This window comes from Athalia rosae, chromosome 4 (genome assembly GCF_917208135.1).
Source record: "Athalia rosae chromosome 4, iyAthRosa1.1, whole genome shotgun sequence".
In the NCBI taxonomy this organism is placed as follows: Eukaryota; Metazoa; Arthropoda; class Insecta; order Hymenoptera; family Athaliidae; genus Athalia; species Athalia rosae.
In genome coordinates, this window is record NC_064029.1 from 1,601,832 (window position 1) to 1,620,383 (window position 18,552).

The 18,552-nt window shown below is 37.5% G+C and overlaps 3 protein-coding genes and 3 long non-coding RNA genes across 13 annotated transcripts; 3 read left to right on the forward strand and 3 right to left on the reverse strand.

Annotated features, from left to right (window-relative positions):
• Positions 1-830: 830 nt before the first annotated feature.
• LOC105687461 (RNA polymerase II-associated protein 3) lies at positions 831-3,390 on the reverse strand. The gene is made up of 9 exons (XM_012403121.3): positions 3,250-3,390; positions 2,966-3,114; positions 2,679-2,807; positions 2,330-2,571; positions 2,031-2,241; positions 1,745-1,954; positions 1,387-1,632; positions 1,127-1,319; positions 831-1,046 (listed from the first exon to the last, which is right to left on the reverse strand). The coding sequence occupies exons 2-9, from the start codon at positions 3,107-3,109 to the stop codon at positions 958-960; spliced, it is 1,464 nt and encodes a 487-aa protein (XP_012258544.2). The 5' UTR covers positions 3,110-3,114; positions 3,250-3,390; the 3' UTR covers positions 831-957.
• On the forward strand, positions 2,428-3,596 carry LOC125500631. The gene is made up of 2 exons (XR_007278053.1): positions 2,428-3,037; positions 3,135-3,596. It is a non-coding gene; the product is annotated as an uncharacterized LOC125500631 (long non-coding RNA).
• Positions 3,597-8,359: 4,763 nt separating this feature from the next.
• Positions 8,360-11,623, forward strand: LOC105687553 (bestrophin-4-like). The gene is made up of 9 exons (XM_048654072.1): positions 8,360-8,592; positions 8,665-8,799; positions 8,869-9,035; positions 9,109-9,266; positions 9,353-9,583; positions 9,671-9,751; positions 9,829-9,980; positions 10,048-10,191; positions 10,309-11,623. Exons 1-9 carry the CDS (start codon positions 8,414-8,416, stop codon positions 11,258-11,260), a joined length of 2,199 nt encoding a protein of 732 aa, XP_048510029.1. The 5' UTR covers positions 8,360-8,413; the 3' UTR covers positions 11,261-11,623.
• Positions 9,638-10,221, reverse strand: LOC125500630. The gene is made up of 3 exons (XR_007278052.1): positions 10,080-10,221; positions 9,838-9,938; positions 9,638-9,780 (listed from the first exon to the last, which is right to left on the reverse strand). It is a non-coding gene; the product is annotated as an uncharacterized LOC125500630 (long non-coding RNA).
• LOC125500632 lies at positions 11,065-12,822 on the reverse strand. Its single transcript, XR_007278054.1, has 3 exons — positions 12,681-12,822; positions 12,494-12,581; positions 11,065-11,200 (listed from the first exon to the last, which is right to left on the reverse strand). It is a non-coding gene; the product is annotated as an uncharacterized LOC125500632 (long non-coding RNA).
• Positions 11,815-18,478, forward strand: LOC105687448 (ceramide phosphoethanolamine synthase). 8 transcript variants are annotated; one of them, XM_048654080.1, is made up of 7 exons: positions 13,044-13,240; positions 13,316-13,423; positions 15,110-15,489; positions 15,737-16,068; positions 16,175-16,318; positions 16,395-16,549; positions 16,642-18,478. In XM_048654080.1, the coding sequence occupies exons 3-7, from the start codon at positions 15,187-15,189 to the stop codon at positions 17,067-17,069; spliced, it is 1,362 nt and encodes a 453-aa protein (XP_048510037.1). In that variant the 5' UTR covers positions 13,044-13,240; positions 13,316-13,423; positions 15,110-15,186; the 3' UTR covers positions 17,070-18,478. The 8 variants fall into 8 exon arrangements, with proteins under 8 accessions (XP_048510039.1, XP_048510042.1, XP_048510037.1 ...); XM_048654082.1 differs by lacking the exons at positions 13,044-13,240; positions 13,316-13,423 and adding an exon at positions 11,815-12,068; XM_048654085.1 differs by lacking the exon at positions 13,316-13,423 and having other exon boundaries at positions 13,004-13,138.
• Positions 18,479-18,552: the final 74 nt, after the last annotated feature.

An 18,552-nucleotide genomic window follows, 5' to 3' on the forward strand; every position in this document is an offset into this window, starting at 1 on the left:
ATCGCGGATTAATATAAATAAATTCAGTTAAAAATTGAGTGAACTGAGTTTAACAATGGTCAGACCTGGACACCAACTCTGCGCTGTTAACTGTAAGATAACATTGCAAAGCCAGCTACTGGCTTAGCTGATCTCTGTGAAGGTTTTATCGCGGTCGCGTAGGAACCATACAACGCAAACCGTAGATTCGAGAATCTGCGCATGTCTGATGAAACGCGCGAGTGTCACATTTGTAATTCGTATAGTCTTATAAAATAAAATATTAAAATAGTTAATTGCTATTCCAGGGTTGTTTTACCTACGTCACAAGTTATCATTCCGGTTTCTCGCATATTGATATTAAGTCGTCTTATTCTATGATTTTTCCGCACTGTCATCTTTCATTCGCTAACAGGACTAAAAAGGACAAAGTATATATTTTGGGACGGTCAATTCCGCAGTATCAACCTTGCGGTCAACTCCTATTACAGCCTGATACAATCTTTCATGTACATTGGTTTTTCTTCGCTTAGTAGTATTCAACCAGTCAAAGGTATATGTAGTTTCTTAACTTCGAGGATACATCTGGATGATTTGTTGCCAGGACAGCATATAACTTGAATATCAAATGAGCAGACACTCCTTTATTTATGGAAATAACAGCAAAGATATCATCTTACCCACATTTGCAATGAAAAGTTGAGCTTCAGAGATTTGTGCAGTAACTGAAATAGTAAGAGCTATGATTCAGAGGTACTTTATGCATACGAAAATATTTCAGACAACGTAATCTCAATCATTTTACGGGTGGGTAGCAGGAGGAATTAACGGGAAATTCAGAAGCTTCAAAATTTCTGTAAAAGCAGTCTTAGTATTTGCCAGGTTAGATTCCAGAGTGAATAATTTTCGTTTTAGCTTCACATCTAGCAAACCCTGAATATTACATCTTGATGTTAAGTTAGATGTGTGGCATGCTTTTTATATTTCATACTTTCTTTGTAGGGATGCAATTTCTTCTGACGATCTATTTTCAGAAGTCTTACAGTACTTGAAAATGCCCATCAATGCTGCAATTAAGAATATAGGATTTTATCAACATTCATACAAGTATTCACTTGTAATCTCACATGCTCTTCCGAGTTCTCACCATTCTTATCGGAAGTAGACATCAACATTGTAAGAACGCCGAATCTTTTTACTTGTGCCAAGTCTTCCAGATATCGAAATACGGGTTCTTTTCTGCTTATAAACTCAGTGTACAGAATTGTTAATATCTCACTAAAAATGTCTGGCTCCATCGAATCTTGTAATATTTCATGAATAACGCCCACGGGGATTTGCTGGAAAAAAAAAATCATTAAAGGTCAAAAGTACATTGAAACATGAAAATTCGGAGTTGCTCAATACCTTGAGATAGTTGAAACGAAATTCTGGATCTTCATTTTTCTTCCACTGCATGAAAAATTGTACCGTAGTTTTAGGCACAGGCGGTAATTCTGTAGGCTTACTCTTTGTTAATTCAACTTCATTTTCTTTCGCTTTTTTTTCAGGAGGAGCCTTGTTCATCAATAGCTCGACTTCATCTTGGATGGTGTCTTGAGTATTACTTTTACTGAATTTTTTCTCCTGAATTTCTATTCTTCGCAATGGCTCCTACAAGTATTCGCCATTTAGCAAAGTTCAGATGTTACCTATTCTATGTGTTATCATTCACAAGTACAATTCTAAGTATCAGGAATACTTCAATATCACATTTATACTTCACCTTTGAACGTTGATGAGGTGCTTTTATAATCGGTTGTACAACAGTTACATCCTCTCCTTCTCCCAACTCCCAACGAGGAACTCGTTTTTCAATAATTGGATCTTTTTTGGGTAAAACCGGAGGCTTAGCTGGACTGCCCCACAGTTTTTCACCAATTTTCTTTTCAATCGACACATCATCATCTAAATCATTCTGTGTTACAACTACCGGCTGAAATTAGACATTCAACGGTATGTTAATAAAGATCAATGAAAGATTTTCAAGTTCTCAGTCTTCTTGTACTCACCTTGGACTTTTCAATTTTTCGTTCAAGTTCCTGTAGCATTTTAGTGGCATCCTTGTTTGTAGTATCCAGTTTTAATAGCATTTCTAGATCTTGCAGGGCTTCTTTATATTGCTTGAGTTCTTTTCTGGCGGTAGCTCGTCTATGGTATGCTTTTACATAATGCTCATCAAGTTGAATAGCTGTTGTGCAATCTGCTTCTGCCGAATACAGACTAGTCGCAAGAAAATCATGAGATACTTAAAATGTCTTGATTTGATTCCAATCGAATTAGAAAAATTGGGCACACATAAAAAACTCACTTGTCCATTTTTAGATAGCACAGTGCACGATTTGCATAGAATACAGCATCGTAAGGGAATACCTTGATTGCTTCATTGTAACATTCAACTGCCTGGCTCCATTTTCCCTGTTTTACGAAAATATTCCCCTTATCTTTATGTTTCAATGCCTCATTATGATTTTTCTCTAATTCTTCTTTAGGCAACTCCTCATCTGATGATTCACGCTCTTCCTGTTCATCCAATTGTGCACAGGCTTTGTCCTATGAATCAAAATACCGCAATCAAGTCAATAAATTTAAACTTATTTCAAATCAGGCAAAACCTAGTAAAAGATGAACAGAAATAATGAATCAAAATGTTTATTCACCACATCAAATTTTTCCCATGATGCATAATCTGAAGATCTTATTCGGTTCGGTTTTTCTTCAATCTGTTTAATCTTTGGTACAGCTTGTTTGTTAGCAGTATTTTTCCTGGATCTTATTGGCGGAAGAACCTAAGATCCGAGAAAATACTTGGTAAATATTTATACTAATTATCTAGTCACAGCAACCTAGATAACAATATCTCTTAAGTAAGAGTAATTCAAGAAGGCATCAATTGTTGATGAAGAACTCAATTGCTGACAATGGAATGCCATGAAAATATAAGAACCTGATCTCCAGCAGCATATTTGAGCTCCGCATCCCTACGCTTCATCTGTTCCTCCCAGTTTTTCATGTCAAGGTATTCACTCTGAAGATCCGAAGCATTATCTCGTACTTGCTTTTGCAACAATATAGATTTATCGAGCTCCATAATACCTGAAATGGCAAATTTTCAGATCTAGAATAGCAACGAGATTCACGCTACTACGATGAGTGTTGTCAAACGGTGGTCTAGGTTATGATTTGATGTCACAATTGTGTTTACACAAAGTCGTACGTACGAATACTTACTAAAATAATCTTGTCAATATTTAGATTCTGTTTCGAAGTAATGAAGACCTCTTTCCCAGAATTTTAGTGACTCCTTCAGGTATTCAAAAAAGTGGAAATATCTTTCCTAGGTCTTCTAGTATTACTGTTTTGAAACTGTCGAGACGAAGATGACATGAGGATGACCATTGGCCCACTGTTTCCAATTTCAGCAGCGCATACCACGTGCAGCGCCAATTTGAATTCAAAAATTTCCTATGGAATGAGAAAGATATAAAATTTATTGTACGATAGCTAATGATTGCAAGATCCATATAACATACAGATTGTAACAACAGACCTTGAATAAAAAATGTACTTTCTCTCAATATGTTGCATAATTTACTATCAATACACTCTAGATGGTATATCAGAACATCGTGAATAAAAGAGAAAATCTGTGAGAGATCGGTAGATGAAGTCCTGAAATTGTTAGTTAAATATTTTGATGCTCAGTATAATGGAATTAGTAAAAAAAGAAAATCATTAAAATTATTGTTCAGGAAATTTCCTATTCCAGAGAATTGTTACAAATGATTCAGTTGCAAATGGAACTGCATTTCGCGTTCATACTTCATAAAAATCATTAACTATATCGAAGGTGTTATAGATATGTAAAATATAAAATAAGCTACAAGGAAATCAGGATAGTCAGGATGCTGTTTGGACGTATGGGTATATGATACTCGACCTAATTATTCGCGAATTACGATGGATGACCATCGAAATCGGACTAAGGTCATTCGTATGGTGTGGCGGGGTTTCACATATGAAATCGGGTCGAAGCTATAATTTATAAGAAGGCAAGTATTTTAAAGACGCCAGTTTCTTCGAACAAAAATACGTTACAATATTGGCCACTTTATTTGGTCAGGCATACATTATGAGAAATAAGGAAGTCTCGTAAAAACACAGAAGCATATTATCAGAGTACGTAACGCATATCCGATATAATTTCAGACATCGCATAGGTAAAGTATAAGCTGAATGTGATATTATTGAATATTGGCGAACAATCGTATCGTTCTTTCATTCGCGTTCTGATTGCGAATATGTGATAAAGCACGAATTCGTTAAGCCGATGGAATCATAGGTTCTCTAAATGTTATTTCTTTGTAGATTCCTTTTTTTTCTCAAGTATTTAACAATCCAGCACTATAAATGGTTGGAGAAATAATTGTTTGCAAATTTAGTACACCTTCAATACGAGAAATTTATGTGAAGGTTGTAGCTGCAGTTAAACGTGATGCAAATGCATATTTTATAAGAACGAACTGATGTTTCATACAGATGATTATTTCATCCTGTACAAAAATTGAAATTTCGCACGGGGGCTTTTATTGCCTTATAAAATTTGAGTCAGAGACGCAGAGATTTGTTGCAGAGGACGATGTGGAAGATTATAATAAAATTTTGAGGTGAGAAAATCCTTTGCTGAAGTATTCCGCGAGGAGCGAATTTATTCCTGAAATGGACGGTGGATCACAATTAAAACGAAGCAGCATTGAGCTTGACATTCGACCCTTTTAGATTTTGGGAAATTGCCATTGACTGAAGATCGACTAGCCCCAATGTTAATTATTATTGCTACGATGCAGACGAATGGCTAGTAGCCAGTTCGGCGATGCCAGATCGCACCAGTGAGTGAGTAACTCCCGGTGGAAACACACCTGTGCGTCTTATCTGATTTTTATACAGTGTATTTTTTTTTTTTTTTAATTCATCCCTTAGTGAAAAAACATATTTTCGATGGTGGTAATCGACCATCGCAAGTTTTAGTGTCCGTGAACTACAGCTGTACTCTTGTAATGTCTTAATTTCGCACCCTTAATTTTTTTTCAAATTTACACTTCTCGTGTTTTACTTCCTTACCGATTAACCAGCTGCATTTCTTTATGAACGCTGATTACTTCATATCGTGGTTAAAATATTACAAATCATCGACGCTTTTCGTTATATTACATAGTTTTTCTGTGAAATATAAATTGCAAATAAAATCATGTGCCACCTTCCCGATTGAACGCAGATCACAATCCTCAATGGCAAAATCAGTCGCTATTTTTGATAACTGATCAAATGTGCGTGTATTCATGATCATTCTGAGCAGAGTTTTATTTTTGCATCGAAAGCTTCGACGATCACTTTAGAATAACGCAAACGTCATTACCTCCTGATCTTCTCGAAGGCAACACGTCATTTTAATTATCGGCCCACGCAAGATTTCAAACCAACGCGTGGTTTAAGAGACAGAAATAAGAAGCCCGCGAAACGAGGTACAAACTTATTCCTCAGGAAAGGAATAAATGACGAAAAAACTAAAAACACGTTTCAATTAACATATCGAACGTGCTAATTCACCCCAATTGTCACTTCGAAATCTGCACTAGTCGTCGTTCATTGAATTTTTCTAATTTAGGTACAGTCGTTACATCATGACTATCCTTATCATCAGGCGGAAAACAACTCTTCATTACCTTTACTTTGCTAATTGGCTACATGAATACTGCGCTTAATTCAATTCATTAGGATTCTCAACCAAATTTTACATTTTGGAATCACTGGCCTCGAAATAAGGGTGAATAAATTTATTCTGTTTGAAAATGAATTTTAGGTAATCATCGTACTGGCCCATCTTTACCACGACTATTGATTGAAATTTATATATCTCGAGATGTGAGTAGGCACACGGTTGATCGCATCACCCTGTATCTTAAATTCTTCAAGAGTGGTATTGCGAAATCGCGGCTATAGCCGCCTCTATACTCATCGCGTGCAAAGTACATCGTGTAAAATGAAATCCGTTTGTCGTCGAGGTTTTCAACGATCAACAAAATTCACTGAAGTGTATCAGATCAGCGCAGCATCCGTCAAACGATGTGAAAAAAAATCATTGAAAAAAATGACCACGAGTCAGACTCCCCGTGGATATGAGATTGACAGGATATAATTCAGCAACCTATTTTTCATTCCTTAATCTTATTCACGATGTGCATTTGATTGGTGAAAGTATTCAGACCGCACTATAACTTTAATGTTCAGTCGTTGAGGAATGTTTTGAAATCTGCAGCTGCGGCGGCATTTGTGGTCTTAGAAAAATGCAAATATTTACGCAAGGTTTAAAAAATGCATAGCGATCCGTTCGCACGTTCTTTTTAGTCGGTTAATCACTTCGTATGAATCAAGCAGAGAAGAGTCAATGCCCGAAAACAGATTGCTGTACACATTTGTAACAATCTGCTTTTTTCTCTTATCCCAAATTCTATTTCTTTCTGTCGTATACTCTATTTTTGGAAGCATATCGGCATACTGAGAAAAAAATCTGCAACAAAGTAAATTCTATATCGTATTCATTCGGGATTCTTTTCTCCTTCGTAAAGTCATTCATAAAAATGCATTTTCTCTGTAACAAAGTCAATGTCATGTTGAGTTAACACAGCCCACGAGGACATTCTACGCGTTCTCTTGTAGATTCAACCACTCGAAAGAAAGTAGATCGCGGTCGTGAACCTGCGAACCTAGCAAAACTGCATTTCATTATCATTTAACGATTAGGATTGAACTGTCAGTAATTAATCTGAATTATAACTATTTGGCTGCCGTTACGATCAGCGATATTAAAATCATCGAGTGATCACGATCTATACGCGAAGGCGATCGATAGGAATTGATCGACACCGTTTAGAATTTTTTTTTTTCAGAAAATTTCTTGAAGGGATTCTGATTCCGATCCCGCGTCGAAAATCAGATCTCAGAGGCAGACAGTATCACGGGCGATCGGACAACCCCGGAAATCTAATATAAAACTATTTTCTCAGGCGAAATATAAATTTTCGGACACAGCTATATTTATCAACGGACTGCATACTGGCGCGATTCCCATGCTGCGCGACTCTACGGTGTGTCTCAAAAGAAACGAGAATGACCTCCGAGACGGTGCTTATATTATACCAGCTACGATTGATCAGCTTGCTCAACAAAGGCGGAAAGCTTCCAAACTTTATTTTCAATGCTTAAAACTTGTGCGGTTCAATCCACCGGCCATTAATGCCTTGCACCGTGGGCACATGTATAAATATAGGGATAAGGTATAATGCAGCTACTCTTTAGTTCGGAACGAACCACGGGGTGAATTGTGAGGCAACAATAATCGTTGTTCCAATTAGTGACGCGTACTTGTCATCGGATCGTTCGATTTTATATTACATAAGTTGGACGATTCACAGATTTCAAATTCAACCACCATTTACATACGTGTACGATAAATTTTCAGCGGATTTTAATATTGTGATATATAATGCTTATTTTTCGAATTATGACTTTTTCTTCATTTTGGGAAGCTTTCGGTAAACACGCGAATTCACTTCACAATAATATCCGAAATCAGAGCGGAAATGATTTGTACAACTGCGATAGTTTACTCGTATTTTACCGCACCATGATTAAACGCTCATGTTCGAATCAAATAATATTTTCAAATGATTCGAATAAACATTTGTAATTGTATTGTAAAACGGTCGTAAAAAAAGACTTGAGAAATGAAACGAAGCAGCGTTAATGCCGAACTGTTCAGTATAGTAGCTGGATTAATTTTTCCTCTGGAGGGACCATAGTGTCAACTACTTTCATCCTTGGCCATGTATAACTGATCTCCTATTTTAAGTATTATGGGTTATTTTAGGCGTGGTATGGACGGTATTTTATTAGCGAGGATAATCTTGAGACGTGAAACAAACGCGTGTTCTTTGCACGGGTCGAGGGTGACCCCGAGATAATAAAAACCGTGCAAGTTTTCCAATCGATTTCCTGTTATTCCGTTCATTCGTGTACCGCGGTCTTCTTCCGGTGCCAAACATTTTCTGGTAAAATTTTCCAGGAACAACAATCCAGAGATTGAACAAAAAATATATTTAACCTGAAGAATGGCGCCGATAAAATCAGTGAAACGAGCTTCGGTGTTGCGATTTTCCTTCGGGTTCATCACGGTAGTACGTCATCCGCTGTTCCAGTGTGTTGTGGATTGTTGAAGATATTCGGATATCTCGAGCGATGAACAGAAGAGTGAAAACGTGAAGTGGTCCAGACCAGAATTGGATCGTTAACTGGAGTTTAAAGAATAAGAGTCAACCGATACCGAAGATTATACAAAATGACAGTTTCTTATCAATATGAAGTTGCAAGTTCGACGAGCGGGGGTTTCACACGTTTACTTTTCATGTGGCGTGGATCCCTTTACAAACTGATATACAGGGAGCTTTTACTTTTCCTCGTATTCTTCGCAACTCTATCAACCCTTTACCGTCACGTGTTCACGGTTGCACAGAAAAAGTTTGTAGATGAAGAAAATTAGAAACAATAAATAAGCGTTCAAAAAGACTCACTCGATATTTTACTTTGCAGAGAATTTGAACTGGTCGTTGTTTACTGCGATACTTTTATAAATCTGATTCCTCTGAGTTTCGTGCTCGGATTTTATGTTGCCTACGTTGCTGGTCGATGGTGGGAACAATACACGGCCATTCCTTGGCCTGATAAGTGAGTGGTGTAATCATCGAACTGTTTATATACTTTACACTTTAATTAAATTCGACTCGATATTTTAAGGGTGATGCATTCCGTGGCGCTCTACATTACTGGGAGTGACGAGTACGCAAGAGTTATGAGAAGGTCCCTTATGCGGTACCTCAATCTTTCCTTGATTTTGGTTCTCCGATCGATTAGCTCGGCTGTGAAACGACGTTTTCCAACCCTCGATCACGTTGTTGATTCCGGTAAAGAGAATGAATAATTAGTCAAAAAAATGAGGGGTACAAAACTTTTGAAATTGTCTCGAATCTTTGGCAGGCTTTATGACCGCTCTGGAGTTAGAGCTTTTCCAATCCGTACCAAGCGTCGAATTCAACACATACTGGATACCGTGTACGTGGTTCATTAATCTTCTGAAAGAAGCACGTCGTAGCCACAGGTTGCCGGATTCTCAGGGACTTAAAATGATAATGGAGGTCGGCATCGTTCGAAAACTTGATTAATTCAACGCGCTCATTCGTTTGAATCAGGATTTTCTACCTACGATTTTTTCTATTCTCAGGAATTCAACGAATTCCGGTCAAAATGCGGTCTTCTCTGGAGCTACGACTGGGTGTCGATCCCACTGGTGTATACGCAAGTCGTCACCCTGGCCACGTACAGTTTTTTTGCGGTGGCTCTCGTCGGTCGTCAATACATTGAAGGAGCGAAAAAACCTTTTCAAATGAAAATTGACATCTACTTACCCATTTTCACCATTTTACAATTCTTCTTCTTCATGGGATTGCTGAAGGTATTTCCATCATACCGCATATTCTTGACTACCCTCTGGGAGATCACTTTTGTCCATTTTTAGCAAAAAAAAACTGTATATTCATAGGTCGCTGAGCAGTTGATAAACCCTTTCGGAGACGACGACGAAGACTTTGAACTCAACTGGCTGATCGACCGTCACACCAAGGTAATATGGGACCGATCCGATCCGAAGTCCTGGATTAAAAAATTTTTCTCAACGCGTATAATTTTTTTAACGCACAGGTTTCTTACCTGGGGGTAGATACTTTGATGAACAGATGTCCACCGCTCGTTAGGGACATTTATTACGATGCCGAAGATCTGACATTGCCTTATACAGAAGCTGCGGCTGCCTACAAAAAAAAAACCTATAGAGGCAGCGTTGCTAATATGATGTGAGTCGAAATATTTCATCGTTGTGAGTTCCAATGATCGCTCCTGTAACGCCAATGACATTTTTAGGGTACCGGAAGAAAAACAAACCATGTTCTTACCGGATATTTCGGAGGAACTTGAAGCGGGACATTCTGGGAGATTACCAACCCCACGCACGTCCACTGCCAGTCTCGCGACTCATATGACCGACAGTCCAGTCTATAACAGGCGGTAATATTCCGACTGATTAGTCAATCTGCTTATCTGTAATTTATAATTATTTGTAAGGTACTTTCAGGGGTCTCGCCGTGGTCCATAATTGTTATTGAATAAGTCCGTTTGTTTCAGCCAGATCAACGAGTCCCCTTCAACTACTCCGCGACTGTCTCGAAACCTTTCTGAAACCATTATCCAGTTTGGGGAATCTTCGATAGAGTTGGAACGCGATCATCGAACAATAGTAGAAGCGGTGAAGAAGCTCGCCTCGAAATCTCTCCACAACGTTACTCCTCAGCAGTCGAAGAAGTCATTTTTTGGAATGGGCAGGACCACCCCTAATCTGCAACCTTGGCCAAGTGCCACAAACCTCGCACGTTACAACGCGCAAAACACGGACATACAGCTATCCACGTTACAGCATCCATGTACCGATGCAACCAACTCAAATTACTCACCTCGAAGAAAAAGCTCCCCGAAAGTCAGACAATGTCCCAATTACAACGGTGTCGAGCAAACCACAGCCGTAGAACCATCCCAGGATCAATCGCAAGGTATTGTAAACTCTGCGTTTTCACAAGAACGGCTGTCGGACTGGCACGATACAATCTCCGAAAGCAATTGGCAGCAAGGGGTGCGTTCCGGTGCGCAGCAACGTTCCTGTCTGCACAGAAGTTCACCCCGTCACAATATGGTCGGTTCTTCGCCCGCGATTCGCCCCCGATTGCACAGTTGCCCAAAGTTTTTGGTACGAAGACAGAGGTCGATGGGAAGCGGTAAAAAGAAGGGTGTCAGATGGAAATCCGTTGTCGATGATACGGGGGAGACGACAAATCGAAGGAGGACAGTAGACAGCGTCCCGACTGCGGAAATGATACTTGCTCAAGCTGCTATGAGCACACCTAATTTATGGAGTTTGAAGGAAAACGATTCCCAGCGACATTCTCGCGGGGGTGAATTAGATTCCGCGCTTGAATGTGCAGAGGGTGGTTCATTGCAGAGAAGTTCAGGGCGTCGTGCTCACCTGGATGAGAAATTAAAATTATCTAGAATATTATCGGATGATGAACCTGAGTTATCTTAATATTTTATTTGATAATAATTATTTCGGTTTTCGTACAATAATGCTATTGATGCATAATTTTAGGAAACATCGATAAGTCTTCCAAGTTCCAAGAACAGAATAGTGCCATTAGTGTTCGATTATTTATTGATACTTATATACCTATACATTTACCATGTAGTCACCGATTATTGGGTCAGCTTTCAATAGGATGAAAAATTATTTTCTATCCTGTATCTTTTTGTAGAGCAAAACGAAATCTCGTAATTATGAGAAAGATTGATTATATCTCATACGAATATATTGCGATATGTTTATGTATTCTCACAATGCGAGCTCCTCCACTGTTTACCTGAATACAAACAATTCACTACGATCACCGTCCAACGGTTAATTAAATAATTAATCGTGTCCGATTGAGTTACGCCCTGAATTTTATTCCAATCTTTTGAGTATATCTTCGACTCACAATCAGCGATCATTTTTCCGATTCAACTTGAGACGGTAGTCTTGGAATCTGAGAAACAAAGCGTGGATATTTTTACCATACAATGAGTATCAGCATGTGTCAGATATCTTTCTGATACGTGACATCGAGCGTGAGCATCGTGTTCTTGGTTTTCAAACATTTTGACAGGCGCTACGCGCAATTTTCTAAGCGCGTTAATGAATTGATTTTCTTGCAATGTAGTAATTAAAAAAATTCGGTGTCAACATCATCATCTCGCGACTTTATTGCGAAATGAATCATCCGCATAACAGCATCTGTACCGCTGTGGGTCGATCAGTCTAGTGACCAACAATGGAGCACGCATCTCGACAGGATGGGGTGAATATATATTTTCGGAATAGGTTACGAATTTACTATTTTAATTGGAAATGTAGCTTAATTCGGAAGGACAATTGTTGAACAAATTTCGACTTACTAACATGCAACAATTATTTGTTTTGTCATTTTTATGTTATCTGAGTTTCGATGTTCACGCGAAGTTTCTGAACATTTTAATATTATATATTGTGGAGTATATTGTACATTAAATTCAGAATTAGTTTTTTCTTTTTTGAGAAAAAAAGAAACATAATTTGTGCAGTAACGAGGGAAAAAAGCGCAAATCATCCGCGTAAGGTTTAAAGGATTTCTTATTATTAGAAATAGAAATTAAATATTAGAGAAGAACCAATATTGGTATGTGTATCATAGAATCACCTGCACGAATCGAAATTTTCAAAATCTATTTGGTAGTCAAATGTTACCTGCTTGCATTTTGATTCGACCATCAGACCTATGACTGAACTTCGCACTTATCTCAGAAACGTTTGCTATTTTATAATATTTGCAGATCTAGAAAAGATAAAAATAAATGTATATGTTCTACGAGCACGCACGCCAGTTTACTAAACTTGATATTACGTGGCTAAATTCGATGAATGTATGACTCACAATGTACACCTATTCGTAGATACACATATTGATATTAATGAAAATATATTATCATCAACCTCGTAAATGAAATTGGTCAATGACGACTGAAGATTTCAATAGAGATTTCATCAAACAAAGTCAGCAGGACAAATGACACGATAAAGACGGTATGAAATATGAGCACCGCGCACAGAATTATTGTTTGTGCTTACATTTTATCATACCAGGTGTATAGCTTGTGTTCTTGAGCTAATCAAGAAGATAATTTAAGTATATACCACCTATATATGATACGCGCAAGTCACACTTATACATTTTACATGCATGCATCGCGTGCTCTTATTATTTTAGTCAGCTGTAGCAACAAACTCTGGTATAATTCGAAGCAGTCTTACGCCATCAATTATTATCACAAATGTATAGCACGATAGACTTTGTACGCATCCGTTGTTCTACTGTATATTAAACGCGAATAGGTAGATAACGATTTAGTCATTAATACTTCGTGTTTATGTGCAAATTATAAGTCAGTTATTGCATTCGCTTTGTTTACTACGGACGCACATGATACTCTCTAAGTTGTTTCTTTATACTTTTTAAATGTTGCTCCAACCAAGTTCAATACTAACTCGAATATATGATTCGAATTACAGTCGTTCGCGTGGTCAGCAAGTGAATATTTTAGACTGCTCACATATTCCGCAGTGACTGTGAAACATAGTGCAATTTCCCTCTCTTCAAAACGTGCTTCGTATACTACCGTATGATATTTTTCTAAATTTCAGTTGAACGTAGTTTAGTTACTTATCGTTAAAACAAAGCTTTGGTTTTATCAGCACAATGGCTTGAACAAGTTTCTCTCAAGGTTTTCTGGTAATTAAAACATCACGTTTTGTTCGTTCAAGAATACAAAAATTGATTGAATGTGAATTGACAAAAAATGTGGTATTTCTGTACTTGCAAGCCAGTTTTTACCCACTGAAATAGAAATATACATTTCAGTGTTTTTACCATTTCGTTTTTACCATTTTACCATAAACATTTTCACCGCAAACGCTATATTAATCCTGAAAAAAAATACAAAGCCCGCGCTCTTTTCGCGTGCAATACATGGGTGCATCTGAGCTGCAATCGCACAGTGCATTAGACCTTGGAAGCACAAGGGCACAAGCTCGACTTTGAAACTCGGTTTCTGTTTTACCAACGAGTGAATCAACGATCATAGGCTTGCATTTTAGCTCAATCCACAGCCGCGAGCATAGTGGGAAAACGTCAGTCTTCAGTCAGCCAGTATTGTAATATGGCGCGTCCCAATTGACCAGTATTGCTACGGTTGTCTTTGAATAATCTAGGTCGCGAACTTAATTGATTCATCGACGATATTTGGTTTCAAGAAAACAAAGGGCATCTCGAAATTTATCAGCAGTAATATGCCGCTGGTTCGTCTCCATGTTTCATGCAAACTTAACATTTTTAGTGATACCTCGGTATGTATGTAACACTACATGAGAGCGTAGAGAGTTGATTCTCTCCTCTCACTTGAACTGTTATGTCCTCATTTTTTGAATACATTTAAATTCACATAGATTCTGGCACGTAGATGAGTAATTACTTGTCATCTATCGTCTGTTTTATCTGCAGAATATACTTTGGTCTATACACATTTAGTATATCTGAGCAAATGATCTTTGATCATCACGAGTTAAAAAACAACCTTCTTTGTATCACGATTTATGATATTGAAAACCTCTTGTCTTTGTATGATATTTACCAATAAGTTAAGATCATAGCCTGCTTCCATAAAGGAATACTGTGTCTGTTTTCTTAGTCACTTGTTGCACTTGCACTCATTTATTGATAGTAAAATCAATAATTAATTAATTGGTGAGATCTTGAGTAATTTGTGCAAGGTCTACTCATTGTGATCTCATTGCCTATATTTTATTATATGAACTCCTTTTTATATTCTCACACATATTGTGATCCAAAAAGACCAATGTTAGTTGTAAATGAAATAATAGCCGGAAGTGCAGTGTTAGTTGCTGGTGATAATAATTGCAAGCATGTTGTTGCTATTGAATCGAGAACTGTGTGAAGAACATTGTGGAGTTATGAAATTTTTTTCATCCATCGACATCTCTGACTTCTAGGTTCACTATTTAGTTACCTAAAAAAAACAAGTGCATATAATCTATACCGTGTACCCTATTTTTAGAATTGAAACACCTCTCCAATTGTCCCCTTTTCACATGCACGGTATGCATTTTATTTTAACTCTTTAGTGACCCAAAACAATACCAAGATATTAATACTCCATTCATAGTATGGAAAGATTGAGACTAGTGTTATGTCCTATCTAGGTATGCTCCTAATTCGACCACAAGTTGAATAATGAGAAGCAAGTTTCCAGGGCAACATTTCAACTTGTGCATTATTTTATGTTTCAGGTAGTTGTCTGTAGCCCTTAATCCAACGAACAATTTTCCAAAATTGATGGTTTCTTAATGAATGCATAACTGGCAAGATGGGTACAAAGAATATAGCAGAGTGGTCAACCTCTGATGTTGCAACATGGTTGAGAGAAAATGGGCATGAACATTTCGCAACTGCTTTTAAAGAAAAACATCTGATAGATGGCAAAGCTCTTCTGACACTCACAGAAGATGATCTCAAGCCTGAAATAATGGACATTGATTGTCTTGGGCGCATCAAAAGATTATCCATTAGTATTAAGCAATTACAAAGAGACAACATCACGACCTTGTATGAGTTGGGACAGATTGACTTATTCCCATCGAGTAATTACTACAGTCACCAACGTCATGAAGTGAGTAAAACAACAATGTTTTGATATCTCTGTTGATAATTTTATCAACTAGAGATAAAACTAAGGATAGAACTCATGCTCTATATCTAGTCAATAATAGTGCTGATTTTTTGTAATTATATCTGACATGCATTATTAACTTGGAAGATAATCACAGAATTAGATATGGACCAATTGTGATCTGACAGTAACTTGTCTTTGCTCTGAATATGTTGAAATCCAGATGAAAGTTATATTTCCATCTCAGATACCCAGCAATGGAGTTGCAACCAATGATGGGTCGATTGAACACGAGTCTTATTCAGCATCTGTGTCAGAAGATGGTCAAGCTTCTCATTTACCATCAGAAATATGGAAAACTTTTATAAGCTTAGGATACCTCTTCATCGTTACTTGGATAACCGCCTTTGTGATGGTCATTGTTCACGACCGTGTACCTGATATGAAAAAATATCCGCCCTTACCAGACATATTTTTAGACAATGTCCCCCACATACCATGGGCTTTTGATATGTGTGAAGTAACAGGGACGCTACTCTTTGCTATTTGGTTAATAGTACTCATCTTCCATAGATATAGGTAATATGCTTTCGGGTTCCATTGTTCCAAAGGAGTTTTGGCTAATCTAACACACAATACCAATGCGAGTTTGAATGCCTTATTGAATGATTTATCTTTTGGTAAGGTTCATATTACTTCGAAGATTCTTTGCACTCTCCGGGACAGTCTTCCTTTTAAGATGTGTCACAATGCTCATTACATCTCTGTCGGTACCAGGAGCTCATTTACAGTGTCAACCAAGAAAAGTACCAGATGAAGAATGGTCGAGGTATTTGCACAAGTGCGGATTAATATAATCAGAGTTATTAATTATAATGCTATAATGCGGCCTTTGTCTGGCACAGCACTGCGTATGGAGAGCTTTATAACAAAGTGGCAATGGCGTACGTGATCTGGAGAGGCGCCGGTATGTCCATTCAAGGAGTACGTACATGCGGCGATTACATGTTCAGCGGACACACCGTTGCACTTACCATGTTGAATTTCTTCATAACTGAATGTGAGTGAATTATAGTTACGCAACGTTGATTTTCTAAAGCGCAAAGGCACAGCAGTTGTGGTCTGAATGGTCCGTTATTTTGCTACTTACAGATACTTCGAGGCAGTTGTACTTCCTCCACACATTTACATGGATGCTCAACATGTTTGGAATATTTTTTATCTTGGCTGCGCACGAGCATTATTCCATTGATGTGTTTGTGGCATTTTACATAACTTCCAGACTGTTTCTGTACTATCATACCTTAGCCAACAACCAGGCTTTAATGCAACGTGATTCAAATCGAACAAGAATCTGGTTTCCGCTGTTTAGTTTCTTCGAATCATCTGTCGATGGGATCGTTCCGAATGAATATGAATCTCCTTCCCAAATAGTTTGCAACCTAATATGCGCTGGAAAAGATGCCTTTACCTTTTTCCAATCCAACGTGTCGTTTCACAAGCCACAACATTGCAACACAGCTGATGGGGTTGACGGGAAAACTCGGGCCGGTGATTCTAGTAAAAAAAAAAAACTTTAACGTTACGTCATCGCTGACGAGGTTCATCAGTCGTTATTGAAAGAACTGCCGACGTCCGAAGAAGCATCATGCTTCGCATGTATATTGCCGTTGATACTGTGATCGAGTAAACGCACGTCCGATTTTCGGATAACGCTTCCTATAACAGTGTTAAAAATGAGTGATGAAATTTCTGCATGCATATCTACGGACCGCGTAACATGTACCTTTGGAATTGACCAAGTTTCAATTTGATGACACTAAAATAAGTTGTATGTATTATTATTTATTGTACGAAGAAGAGGTATGTATGTTTCGCACACAAATACCAGTTCGAGCGGCAATATATCTAGAACTGATCATTACATTCCCGCTAAACGCTGAACGCTGTAATATTTCTCATGTAGTTTTACATTATTCTAGTCTGAACTGAAAATCATGGTGCACTGGGTGATTGAATCGCTTCGTTGTGAATTTATGAAAAATATTTTTCGAGATTTTCTAATTGGCTTGGTCACAACATTATTTTTATACATCCAAACTAGGAAAGGGGGGGTAGGTAAAAGACAAAATATAAAAATCGATAAGATAAATCATCATAGGAAGCGGTCATCGCCGATGTTTCATAATAAAATCTACTGCGAGCACTTCTCTCTTTTTATACATGATAGATAAAAATTTTCTAAAGATATCTACATTTAATATATCGACGCTATTACTGTTTACTTATAATGCTATTAAACAAAAAATAATCTATTATACATGAATATTGATTATATTAGTTTATCATCTCAAGCTAAACTTAAGTCAGCACAACATTGAATTTATTCTGCCAATTAGTATAGGCAGAGATTACTTAGAAAATAGAACACAAAGGTCAATGATTACATTGATCGAAGCTTCATTCTACGGTTATCATTTTCTAATACTCACTTGTTATACATTCATAAAAATTTATTCGTATTTCGTGTCACCGTATTTTCAAAAACGGTAAACTATATTCGTTACGATACTAACAATAAGAACAACAGGTATGAAATCTCGCGCCAGTGATCGAACCCTGCTTTAAATTTCAGCTCAACTGATTCCTTCTCTCGATCAAAATTAATTTGATATGTAACAGTCCCCAAATTGACATGCGATATATTTATCATAAACGAAAAATTAAATCAAACTGTTCATACGTTACTAGATTATTGTCTAGACGCGCTGTTTCGTCAGCTTTGATGATTGTAATCATTTTTTCCTCCATCGAAAAATATATACTACCGCCGATCCTATCATTTTTATAACTAAATGCAACAATAACTTATTTCGCACAGCTTTTGAAACTGTCACGAAGGAGAGGAAGACTGTTAAAAACAAATAAAACAAATTAATGAAGAAGAAGAAGAAGAACGATGAAATAAAGTTATCGAAATTATACAACACTGTGGGTTTCACATTCTATTCGCCTCCCAAACTCACCCCTTCCTCACTCCCTTGTTCGATACAAATTAGAAAA

Bases quoted from the DNA above. Each gene is read 5' to 3' on its own strand.
- LOC105687461 (XM_012403121.3), bottom strand. From the start codon at position 3,109: ATGGAGCTCGATAAATCTATATTGTTGCAAAAGCAAGTACGAGATAAT. The intron at 1,633-1,744 runs GTGAAGTATAAA...GAATACTTGTAG, and splicing joins CACCTCATCAACGTTCAAAG to GAGCCATTGCGAAGAATAGA. The intron at 1,320-1,386 runs GTATTGAGCAAC...TTTTTTTTCCAG, and splicing joins TTCGTTTCAACTATCTCAAG to CAAATCCCCGTGGGCGTTAT.
- LOC105687553 (XM_048654072.1), top strand. From the start codon at position 8,414: ATGACAGTTTCTTATCAATATGAAGTTGCAAGTTCGACGAGCGGGGGT. The intron at 9,036-9,108 runs GTAAAGAGAATG...AATCTTTGGCAG, and splicing joins CGATCACGTTGTTGATTCCG to GCTTTATGACCGCTCTGGAG. The intron at 10,192-10,308 runs GTAATATTCCGA...CGTTTGTTTCAG, and splicing joins AGTCCAGTCTATAACAGGCG to CCAGATCAACGAGTCCCCTT.
- LOC105687448 (XM_048654082.1), top strand. From the start codon at position 15,187: ATGGGTACAAAGAATATAGCAGAGTGGTCAACCTCTGATGTTGCAACA. The intron at 16,069-16,174 runs GTAATATGCTTT...TCTTTTGGTAAG, and splicing joins CTCATCTTCCATAGATATAG to GTTCATATTACTTCGAAGAT. The intron at 16,319-16,394 runs GTATTTGCACAA...TGTCTGGCACAG, and splicing joins CCAGATGAAGAATGGTCGAG to CACTGCGTATGGAGAGCTTT.